This window comes from Ruditapes philippinarum, unplaced genomic scaffold (assembly GCF_026571515.1).
Source record: "Ruditapes philippinarum isolate M1 unplaced genomic scaffold, ASM2657151v2 ctg21238_1_1_1_1, whole genome shotgun sequence".
NCBI lineage: Eukaryota > Metazoa > Mollusca > Bivalvia > Venerida > Veneridae > Ruditapes > Ruditapes philippinarum.
Genome location: NW_026866930.1, coordinates 1 through 12669, shown reverse-complemented (window position 1 = coordinate 12669; position 12669 = coordinate 1). Strand labels below are relative to the sequence as shown.

Sequence of the window (12669 nt, the reverse complement as noted above, 5' to 3'; positions counted from 1 at the left end):
CGGGGGGGGGTTTAAATAAAAAAAAAACTAGGGGAAACAGGGGGCTTTAGTTTATCGCTAAAGGGGGTTCATTAATGACAAATTTCTCTTGGAAGTTGAAAAAGAAGCAATATATCATAATTGTCAGGGTGTAAAATATTATTGTCATTTTGTGTATTTGATATATATTTGCTTTGACACAACTGGATAAAAAGGAAAGGATGAATAACGATTTATTTAGTTGTTGCATCTGGTTTTTTAAGCTGATTCTAACACCTTTTATTGTCAGAAATTCCGGCTGTCATTAGACCTAAACCCACTTTCCTTGATAACTTACGAGTAATTACCAATTCCTCTGCTTTAAAGAGACTAATAATCCCGCAAGATTTTTGAATCAACAATGAGAGACAAATGACCTTTAGACTCAATGTTCAAATCAAGATCATTTTTCAAAGAGAAATTTTGCCCCCCCCCCCCCCCCCCCCCAACAAAGTTTTTAAACAAGCGACCCCTGGTGATCTCCTATTGAGCTTCGTAGATGATTGACATAGTAAGACACTTTTTAAACAAGGGTTTAAATTTTAAGAATAATAACACAGCTTTTTGGCTATTTTCAAAATTACATCAACTTTAAGCAGGAAAACATATTCTGGAAATGCTTCCAGAAAATAACATACAACCTGTATCATACAGCTGATATAAAGATAACTCTTTTTATATTTAAACAATTTGTTTACTCACTTAACCTGCTGGAACTGAAAATGATAAAAACCTGCCCTTCTCTGTGCATTCTGACTAGGATCTATACTGCTATCAGCTCAATTGTTTTGGTATTTCATATAAAAAATCCCTTTAAATTCAAAATGGACTGGTCCAAATTCAAAGCAGGGTAAGTCCATTACACAAATTCAGTGGGTTATGGGTTGAGTAAAGACATACCTGTATTCAGAGAGAACATCAAGCAATGTTTCAGCAAGCCATACGTTTTTTGGTGTTATATCTCCTCCTGTAATCAAATAAAACAAACAGTATACATAATAACACATGATAACTAAAAAATTTATACCCTTATGAGAATTAGCATAATTACTTTTTATGATATTACAGTAATCATCTACAGTACCATAGTACATATTAAGTAAAAACAATGTTTGTTTGAAAATAGAGGTGTAATTTATGTCCCCGTTGACAGGGTAAAAATACCCTAGTGTTGACAAAGACTGAAAGTGTAAGCAAGACTGACAGTGTAAAGAAATGACTGACAGTGTAAGCAAATAACAGACAGTGTAAGGAAATGTAAGCTAATGACTGACAGGGTAAGTAAGTGGCTGACGGTGTAAGTCATAACTAACACTGAACAGTGTAAGCAAATAACTGACAGTGCAAGGGAATGACTGACAAGGTAAGTAAGTGACCAAAAGTGTAAACAACTGAATGACAGCGTTACACATGACTGACAGTGGTAAAAATTGACTGACAGCATTGATAATTGACAAAATGTTTTAAATTTGACCGACAAGTGTTTAATTTGACTGCATTAAAATTGACAGACAGTGATACAACTGAAAGTGGTAAAAATTGACTGACAGTATGAACAATTAAATAACAGTATTACTATTCAGTCCTATGAGAATTGTGTTAAGCATTAAGCCCTCTCACCTGCTATTTGTCTCATTAAGCCATTCACTGCTAAATCAGCTCCTGTCACTGAATTTTTCACCATTTCTCGCACCAGCCACAGTATCTGAGCCCTCCCAATGTCCTTTAACTTCAACCATTTCTCATATATCAACTGATTCAATCTATTTAACACTGTATTAAAACCATCCCTATTCACTAAATGAATATCTCTGTAATTCTGAAAACAAATGACAAATTATTTAGCTATGATTACCGACGACTAATAATGTCACAAAAACTGAAATGACATAAGTTTGTTAAAATTAATCCAGATTATGTCATTACAGGGAATCCACTGAGGTTTCTTGACATGACATACCTGGAAATATTTCCCATGAGATTTGTGTCCCATTTAATGTATTTCTGGATAAATAACAAGTGTGCAAATTTTCTTATCATTCCCTCAACCTGTTTTCCAGAATAATCATTTTATTGAGCAAAATGACCCAAAACTGTAAAGCAACTGTTACAATGCTTTTCACTAAAATCGGGCTAAGAATTGCACAGAAGTTCAATATTCAACTTAAAACTGAGTGTATTTCTTTTGTATCTTATTTCTCCATTTTAAGTGATTTACTTGATCTATGTAAGAATTCCAAACTTTATGCTTTTAAGCTTTTTGACCTCAGTGGAGCTCCTTAATTGTGTAAGGACTACTAAGGAGTTATACAAATTAAAGTATTCTTAAAGCAAACCTTCTGTGCCAGTGTAGGATTAGGAGCTGTCAGTATAGCATAGAACAATCCAAGTTGAACCTCCTCATGATTCTGTGAACCTTTGCATACCTGCAACATGAATAGGGAAATTCGTACAAAGTAATATTATCATGTTATATAATTTTCTAAGACATTGATATACATGTATGCAATGCAATTTTTATCTTTAAATTTGATGAAAATTAAAAGCCTTTTCATTGTTCAACAAGAGCCATCTACTTATATAATAGATCTTATGAAAGAAAATTCAGCTATTTATAGATCTTAAATAACTTACGTATGTGTTGAGAGCATCATTAGCCTCCCTTTCCGACAAACCATTGACCAATGAATTCACTATACCATAACATCTTTCCAACTTCTGCAATAAATTCAACACAAACAATTCAATTCAAAGTAACAATCTGTGCCAGAAAACAGAAATTTAAATTCAAAAATATTTAACAGAGGTATGGATACACTAGATATGACTTGGAGCAATTATCTCAACTTATATGACTATTTTATCACTAGTAGTGTTTATGAAAATAAAAAGTGCTCCTCTATTTGAAAAACAATTTCAATAAGATAAACTATCAATGTAACTGGATTCATGACAAGTACACTTACAGATCCAACACTTTTCCAAACTAAAACTAGGCTTGTATCATAGTTTGGGGACCTTTCTCTTGAAAATGTGTCAGAGATAAATCGTATATTTATACATGCACAGTGCGTTAACTGGAGTGCAGGTATAAGTTACCCGCACTCCAGAGAATGCCCATTGATTGGTTCATTTTGTCTTGGGTTTACATATTGTGACGACGGGGAAAGGGAAAGCGATAGAAATATCATATTCAGTTGCTCGTTCATTGGTTCCTTTTTCTCTGGGGTTTCATATTGTGACATCAGGGAACGTGTTTTTATTTTTGACTATGATACAAAAGAGAAAGAACATCAAAACACTCGGTAATCTGATTTATACTCGGGGGCTACGCCCCCTCGTACAAATCAGATAGCCTCGTGTTTCGGTGCTCTTTCTATTACTTGTATCATAGTTTGGAGACCTTTCTGTTGAAAATGTGTCAGGGTTAAATCGTATACATATACATGCACAGTGCGTTAACTGGAGTGAGGGTATTAGTTACCCGCACTCCAGAGCATGCCCATTGATTGGCTCATTTTTGCTGGGGTTTACATAGTGTGACGGCAGAGAAAGGGAAAGCGACAGAAATGTCATATTCAGATGTTCGTTCATTGGTTCATTTTTGCCGGGGTTTCATATTGTGACAACAGGGAACGTGCTTTTATGTTTGACTATGATACAAAAGAGAAAGAACACCAAAACACTCGGCAATCTGATTAATACTCGGGGGCTACACCCCCTCGTACAAATCAGATAGCCTCGTGTTTCGGTGCTCTTTCTATTACTTATTTAAACACATCAACATCATGTTTTCTTTAAAGTTTCCATGTGTTGCATTAAGTAAGCCGCACTTACAGACTTCTAACATGACAATTCCGCTAAACATATCTTACATGTTCCTTTGACAGATCCCTTACCTTCGCTAAACCAAAAATGTTTCGGTACCCGTTATATAAGTTTTGTTTGAGGATTTTTTAGATTTCTTTTTTCTTTTTTTCAACATTGATGTTTGAAGCCATTTTGATTTCTTTATTGAAAATACAACACTACACACTCACTCATTGGATGACAGAGTTAATATACACCCATAAACACTTTCAATATGATCTACGTAAATAACCGAGGTATATCGAGTGATAATACGAGTTACTTCCCTTATCTTCGAGTAAAATCGATACCGCTTATGCTAAAACAATACAAAATAAGCCGTTTTTAAACCGCTTGTTTGTTGTGATTCAATGTCTGATTTTAAAATGTATTACACCAATAGAAAGCTTTGGATCTTAGCTTCATCACAGTATAAACTTCAACATATCTTTTGACTCCAAAGTATTTAAATTAACTGTTAAACCTACCATATGTCAGACCATTTTACATACGATTTATACGCAATCGTTATCTTTACTCGAAATACTACTGATAAGAATAGCCTGTCGTCTGCTAGCTCTGAAAGTGTTTATCGGTGTATTAACCATTTGTATTTAATGTAATTAACAGATTAAGTGGCAGACTATCTACCTATCTCTGGATACTGCCAACCCCTCTTACGAGTGTTAAAGGCAGGAATTTAGTGCACGTCGGATTGTTAGTAAAAGGTGAAGAGAAAAGCTAAAAAGAAAAGTCCAAACATTGACATGCTTGGAAGGTGAGACTGAAAATGTATTCTAGTCCTGGTTAAAATGTTAATAGTGAAACAAGATGATAAGAGATAAAATAGTTTAAAAACACTGGGAGTAAGACTAGTACTGCAAACCCACCACTGCCTGTTTGAACTGACTCAGGTTGGGCAGGGTGGCAATGTTACTAGGAAGTTTATTCCATAGTATAATGCTATGAGGGAAGAAAGAGTACTTATGGTAGTCGGAGGATACCTGTATTTGACGTAGGGATAAGGGATGCATATGTCTGGTTAATCTATGTGGGGTTTGAACATAAGTTGGGAGATTAATTGCAACTAGGTTATGGTATATCTTATAAAACATTATCAGTCTACAGTCCAGTCTGCGATGTTCAAGGGATCGCCAGCCCAGTTCTTCCTGCATGGCTGTGACACTAGAGTGAGGGGAGTAATCCCTTTTAACCCATCTCATTGCATGTCTCTGGATCATCTCAACTTTGTCAATATTGGTTTTAGTATAAGGAGACCAAATAGATGAGGCATATTCAACCTGTGGGCGGACCAGGGACTTATATGCTAGTTCTTTTACGTTCTCATTTTTAGTGATGACATTTCTTTTAATAAAGCCAAGGGATCTGTTTGCATTGGAAGTTATTCGAGATATATGTGTATTAAATTTAAGGTCAGCAGATAGATCTAGTCCGAGATATTTAGTCACAGATTGAGGGAGGGACTAAACTCATACTTTTTCCATGTTTATTTTTGGGTCTTTATCAAAATTTTTATAGTTAATATCGGAAATCGAACTGGCACCCACAAAACCAGTTTTCGATGCATCAGAATGAATCATTGCACCCTTAGATTTTAACTAAGAACTAAAGCTTAGCCTAGTATTACCTCTTCCAATTCATCCTTAAGCTCATAAACATTAGCTACAAGAAGTCCTCCTTTGTTGCCACTATCCATATCTTCATAACAAAAAAGTTTTTACATATACTCAATACAACATGTGAATTCTACATTGTTGACAGTTTTAATGATCTATTTTTAGTAACAACATCCGGTTACATTGCCGCCATCTTTTTTGTTATTCCAGAAGAAAAATTAATCTGATAACAATATCATGGGCTTTGAAGCAATAATTTTTAAATATGCCACAGAAAAAAGTAAAAGAACCAAGTAGACACTATCTCTGATAACAAATATAATCGCAATTATTTTAAATCAAGGAATTAATTGCGTGCAGTATTTGCTGTCTTGCTCTTGCCACAAATTGACATTAAATATGAAGATGTCGTAAAAATATTGACCAATTTTTTTCTAAATGGAAATATACACATTTTGTATCAACATAATGCATCAAATTAAATGCTTAACAAGATATGTTACTAGGTCTGTTGAAATATAAAAATACCATACTAGCTGTCTTTTACGACATTCACGTCTGCCCATGTGCTGATGCAACCGGTCTGTTAGACTTGGACTTAGTCGTTAGTATATAAATACCTGGTTTGAGCGTAATACTTGCATCATTATTCATTAATTGTTGATAGTATCATGACTGAGGTATCAGACGAAGTACAAAAGATGAGTCTAGGTATGTAATTTTGTTAATTTAAAAAAAAAACATCTGGGTTAAATCTTGACATTTTATTTTCTTTTGTTGACAGCTGTCTAGCATAGGCACTTGGTTTCGGGATAAAAAGCCTTTTAGAGGTTTGTAGAACTCAAATTTGATTGAATGTAACGATTTTTTTTAACGTAGATGTCTCTTTCCTAAAACCGTCATTTTTCCGATATTACTAAAAATCGGAAAAATGACGGTTTTAGAAAAGAGACATCTACGTTAAAAAAATTGTAACATTCAATTATATTTGAGTTCTACAAACCTCTCAAAGGGTTATTTTATCCCGAAACCAAGTGCCTATGCTGTCTAGTGTCTACTGCAAGAGAATTTTGAGATGTATTTGACCATTTATCTCATGCATACGTCGTCTGTATTATGTGGCAGTTCTACAGGGTATTTCCTTTCAGTCATTTCTGATGTGAATGTGGTCAAAAAATTTACTGGAAAGAAAAATATAACAAAATAACAAAAACTGAAAAAGGTTAATCTAACTGATTTGAAGTATAGATCTATTTATCTTCCACCAATGTCCAACCTCGCTGGGATGTAGACATGTCTGCACGTCAAAATGGAACGAAAGATAAAGAGTTGTTTGAAAAGAGGATAAAAGAATATTAAAAATTGTAAAATAAGGGGCATAAAAATGTTAAAAACGGGACAAGAATACCAAATTTAGAGAAACATTTTTTCCTTGATGAGCAGAGCACCAAACATCCTCCACATACTGCAAAATCATTGTTATTTGTGGGGCGCTAATTTTAGTGGATATGTCAATCCAAGAACTAAGAAGTTACTCATTATTTACATTTTACCTTTTGGAAAAATAAACAGTCCATGAATTTAAGTAGCCACAAGTAATTGAAGTATGTTCTTTGTGAAAAAAACTACGAAATAAGTCTGGAAGACTAACAATCTTAATCTAAAATCAATGTGATACTAATAGTTGCAGCGTAAGTTCTCAAAGTCTGTCCGTGGCCTAGTGGTTAAGGTCGTTGACTTCAAACCACTTGCCCCTTACCGCTGTGGGTAGGGATCCCAACAGGGACTTTGGATTCATTCATGTGAGGAAGCTATCCAGCTAGATTACGGAACGTCGGTGGTTCTACTCAGGTGCCCGTTCGTGCCTGAAATAATGAACGGAAGGGCACCTGAGGTCTTCCTTGGAACGTTGCGATATGACCTATACTGTGTCGATGTGACGTAAAACCCAAAACAAACAAATAAAAGTCTGTCATAGTCAAATTGAAATGTCCAAACATGACAGTCATTGCATTGACTTGCAGAATTTTTTTTATGCCACCGCAGCATCTGCGATGCGGTGGCATATAGCGATTCACGGAATCAGCTGTGTGTGTGTTTGTGTGTGTGTTTGTTTGTGTGTGTGTGTGTGTTCTATAGATTAAAAAATCTTCTTGTGAAAAACCACTAGTCCAATTTCAACCAAACTTTGCAGGATTGATCCTTGCGTAAAGGGCTTCCAAAGTTGTTCAAAGAATTTCATTCCATGCAGAAATCTGGTGGCCATGGCAACCAAAAGGTATTATATGAATAAATTAAAAAAAATCTTCTTGTAAAGACCCAAAAGGCCTAGAGCTTAGATATTTTGCATAAGTCATTGTCTGGTAGACCTCTACCAAGATTGTTCAAATTATAGCCCTGGGGTCAAAATCGGCCCGCCCCGGTGGTCATTGATTTTCACTATATGTACATATAGTAAAAACTTGAAATACCTTCTTGTAAAGACCCAAAAGGCCTAGAGCTTAGATATTTTGCATAAGGCATTGTCTGGTAGACCCTTACCAAGATTGTTCAAATTATAGCCCTGGGGTCAAAATCGGCCCGCCCCGAGGTCATTGATTTTCACTATATGTACATATAGTAAAAACTTAAAAAACTTCTTGTAAAGACCCAAAAGGCCTAGAGCTTAGATATTTTGCAAAAGGCCTTGTCTGGTAGACCACTACCAAGATTGTTCAAATCATAGCCCTGGGGTCAAAATTGGCCCCACCCCGGGGTCATTGGTTTTCCTTATATGTATATAGCAAAAACTTATAGTAAAAACTTTAAAAAAACAGGCCTAGACATTAATTTTTGAATCAGGTTGCCCTGTCGGGCAAGTAGTTTTTAAAACTACTTGCCCTGACCTAAGACTTACTTGTCCTGACCTAAAAATGGTAAAAATGTATAAATCAGAAAAACAAACAAGCTCATACATTATTAAATACTTCTTGTATTAGGTAATAAACTGGACATATTGTTTATGAAATTGATTGTTAGTTAGACACAAATATTTTTTGTATTTAGTAGTTTTTCTAAAACATGGGTTCATCTGTTTATTCAATGTGAATATACTACGGTCATGTACATTTGTTGATATAGGAAACGGAAGGAAAAATATGAGCATGCGCCGCGGTAAGGTAATTCCCCGTTCAATCATCAAGTCAACAGCCGTAAACGAGTCTTCGTTGTGTTCATAATGTTGTTATATTAGATTAAACAATAAATCATTTTAAATGCAAAAACTTTATTTAACAATTATATTTAAAGATCAATATGATTATTTACATATTTTCAATGATATCTTTACATGCAAACATCAAAATTTAAACAACAGCTAACCCGGGAATTACCTTGTACAAAATTAGATATAGTCTATTATTAGAACGGGGAATTACCTTACCGCGGCGCATGCTCATATTTTTCCTTCCGTTTCCTATATCAACAAATGTACATGACCGTAGTATATTCACATTATTGATAATGATTCATGGTGTATTTTGTTTTAAAGATGTTTATAAATGAAAAGATGTTATTTCTATTCATTTTGTATATGCATTTTGTCAATGATGCTTTTTATTTTCACTTGCCCTGTCGGACAAGTGCTTTTCAAAATAACTTGCCCGGACCAAACTTTTAGTTGTCCCGGGCAGTCGGACAACCGTTAATGTCGAGCCCTGAAAAAATTCTTCTAGCAATTGACAAATGCTAGAGGTTAGATATTTTGCATGAAAAATTATGAAGTGAACCTCTAGCAAGATTGTTCAAATTATAGCCCTGGGGTCAAAATTGCCCCCGTCCCAGGGGTCATTGATTTTCAATATATACATATACTAAAAAATCAAAAAATCTTATTGTCAGACTGAAGGTACAAGGTTTAGAGCTTTAATATTTGTTAAATGATATCATCTATAGGTACTCTACCAAAGTTGTTCAAATTTTGCTTCTAGTGTCAAAAATAGCCCCGCCCTGGGGGCCATAGCTTTTTCTTATATGTATATAGTAAAAACTTAAAAAATCATCTTCTCTAAATATACAAAGGCTAGAGTTAAGATATTTTGCATGAAACATTGTGTAATGAACCTCTAGCAAGCTTGTACAAATTATAGCCCTGGGGTCAAAATTGGCCCCACCCCCAGGGGTCATTGATTTTCACTATGTACATATAGTAAAAAATTAAAAAATCTTCTTGTCTGAAGGTACAAGGCTTAGAGCTTTGATATTTGGTATAAAATTTCATCTATGGGTCCTCTACTAAAGTTGTTTTAATTATGCCCCTAGTGTTAAAATTGCCCTGTCCCAGAGGCGATAGTTTTCCTTATATGTATAAAGTAAAATCTTGAAAAATCTTCTTCTCTGAATTGACAAAGGCTAGAGGTTAAATATATGGCATGACACTTTGCAAAGTGAAAGTTTACCAAGATTGTTCAAATTATAGCCCTGGGGTCAAAATTGGTTCATTGATTTTCATTATGTACATATGGTAAAAAAATAAAACATATTTTTGTCTGAAGGTACAAGGCATATGCCTTTGATCTTTGCTATATAATATCATCTATAGGTCCTCTACCAAAGTTGTTCAAATTTTTTCCTGGGTGTCAAAATTGGCCCTGTCTGGGGGCAGTTATTCTCTTTATGTACACATAGTAAAAACAGAAAATAAAACAAATGTTTTCTGAATGAGAGAAAGCTACAGCTTAGATATTTGACTTGAAATGTTGTTTGGTGGACCTGTATCATGATTGTTTTGAATTAAACCCTTGGGTCAAAATTTTACCTTTCCCAAGGGGACAGTGACCTACTTTCTTGTCCTTTGATGTACAACAATGAAAATTTGACCAAGTGCACAGTTTTAGTTGTAAAATTGAACTTTGATATCAGGTGACCTAGATTTTGATGATGTGACCTACTTTCTTGTCCTTTGATGTACAGCTATGAAATTTGAACCATGTGCACAGATTAAGATGTAAAGTGAACTTTGATATCAGCTGGCCTAGATTTTGACAAAGTGTCTTACTGTTTTGTCCTTTGATGTAGTCATGAAATTTAGCTTGTGTGAAATATGACCTTTACCACCAAATTCACTAGACTCGAGTGCATTGATATATTCCTACTCTGATCTTTTATTGGATTTACAATAGATTTAACCACTAATCTGATAATAAGAATTAGATAGGTCAGGAATCTATGCATTATGACTATCTTCAATTGCAAAGAAACAAAAAAAATCTGTTCCTACACTACTATTTAGTGTTGTATTAATGCGGTGGCATAGCATTTTTCTCAAATGCAATCTTGTTTTAATTTAACCCTGATTTTGATCATTAAATTTTAGTGAACATTTTAGGACCAAGCATCCAAATGCTAATTTGCTGTTATACAATATATCTGGAAAATATTCCTCAACTATGAATGAGATAGGTCAGGGTAACCGTTATTTTCCAGGATTTTGGGAACATAACCCATACCCATGGAATTTGGAACTTCAGCGATGTTTTGTTAAAAATTGGCGAAAAAAATGCATGAAATAAATTTTGCAAAGATTAAATGAATGCAAAGAATGTCTAGGATGGCATCTTCAAACATTTCAGCACCATAACAGTGAAGAGGCCCTTATTTTCAAAATTTTTAGAATTGTTATTCAATATTTTTATTTTGTAACTTCTAATTGGGAATTTTTTCCTGTGGATAGGGAAAATAATATACTTTTTCTATTGAAAATATGACCAAATATCGGCAAAGTAATATATTGTGCAATATACAAGTTTACAACATGAAAGACAATCAGTGTTTCCTACTGACTCTAGGGCAAAAAAACTGGCGATCAATTCCCCTATACTAAAAGAAAGATAACTGTGATTCTTAGAATTGAATGCATATTTAAACTCATTTGATATTATAGCTCAAGGGAAGAACATTTTGAATTTGTTTGCTCCTCTTGAATTTCTTAATAAACATTCTTTTCCTCAATACAGGTGAAATATACACGTCCGACAGCACTGGATCAGATGAAACTGGTGATGGGACAGCAGAAAAGCCTTTCAAATCTGTCCTTCAGGTAATTCTTACATGTACTTTCTTTAGTAATTCTAAGACAGGCCATGTGCATGCATCGTTGTTCAGTTTTGATTACTTGTAAATCTTATATTTGTAGCTGCCATAATTATTATTATTGTTCTCAAGGGTTTGTAATTTTAGATGTTGACATCTTTCAAACTGATGTAGCTATTTTTATCGCATAAACTAAGACACAGGAACATAACAAAGCCATGTAATAATAACACTATCATAACACTTTGACATGATGTCATTTTCGTTATATACAAACATAGCGTAAAAGCCCACTAATGTTAGCGTCACACTAGAGTGGCATCAATAAAAAATGGCTATTTTCAACCATAAACCATTCTTATTTTTGACATGTGATAAATAAAATATATTTCTGCAGATTCAATACTAAATTTATTGAACTTGTTCAATCAAACAATATTATGCTCGCCAGAGGCTAGCAAATTGATTTTATTCAATAAATTTAGTATTAAACCTACACTCATTCAAATCTTCTATGTTTTTAGTCTAACATGGATCTTATACCTGTATCCAGCTTATTTTGAATATACTTATGTTGGCCTAGTGCTAAATTATCAGCCTAGGCAAGTTCTGATAGTCAATAGTAAATACTCGGAGGAGTCACATGTTACCTAAATATTCCTCTAGATTTTCAAATTCACCTGATTACTTGTTCTATTATTTCAGGCAATGAAGCATGCAGGGAAAGAGCCTTTTCCAACCATATATGTTGATGGGAAAGAAGAAGGCAAGGTGGGTTTAATTTGAAGCTTTCATTTGTTTTTCATTGGTTTAAACCATAATCTGCCAACACCAAGAGTTATTGCCCTTTGCAACCAGTATAGAGCCAGATTAGCCTGCTTCTAATTTTTCAGTCTGACCAGGCTCTATACTGTTGTGTTGGTAGCTCAGATTTTGTTCTTTGATATTCAAATTTCTTTAGTTTAAAATGAACTATTCCAAATTGTAAACAGGGCAATTCAATTTTATAAAAATACAATAGCCTATGGGTTAATTTGGAGTTAAAAGCATTTAAACTCTTTTCATGTTGAAAAATAGATTGATCTAAAAAATTTCA

General features: G+C 34.2%; 2 protein-coding genes across 2 annotated transcripts; one reads left to right on the top strand and one right to left on the bottom strand.

The window, feature by feature from the left end:
- Positions 1 to 918: 918 nt before the first annotated feature.
- Positions 919 to 5879, bottom strand: LOC132734255 (integrator complex subunit 3-like; the record flags this gene model as incomplete). The annotated part of the gene is made up of 5 exons (XM_060720959.1): positions 5516 to 5879; positions 2653 to 2736; positions 2355 to 2444; positions 1639 to 1837; positions 919 to 985 (listed from the first exon to the last, which is right to left on the bottom strand). Coding segments are annotated over exons 1-5 (509 nt in total), but the record flags the coding sequence as incomplete, so codon positions are not given.
- Positions 5880 to 6029: 150 nt separating this feature from the next.
- LOC132734256 (asparagine--tRNA ligase, cytoplasmic-like) lies at positions 6030 to 12344 on the top strand (the record flags this gene model as incomplete). The annotated part of the gene is given in 3 exon segments (XM_060720960.1): positions 6030 to 6215; positions 11498 to 11580; positions 12279 to 12344. Coding segments are annotated over 3 exon segments (189 nt in total), but the record flags the coding sequence as incomplete, so codon positions are not given.
- Positions 12345 to 12669: the final 325 nt, after the last annotated feature.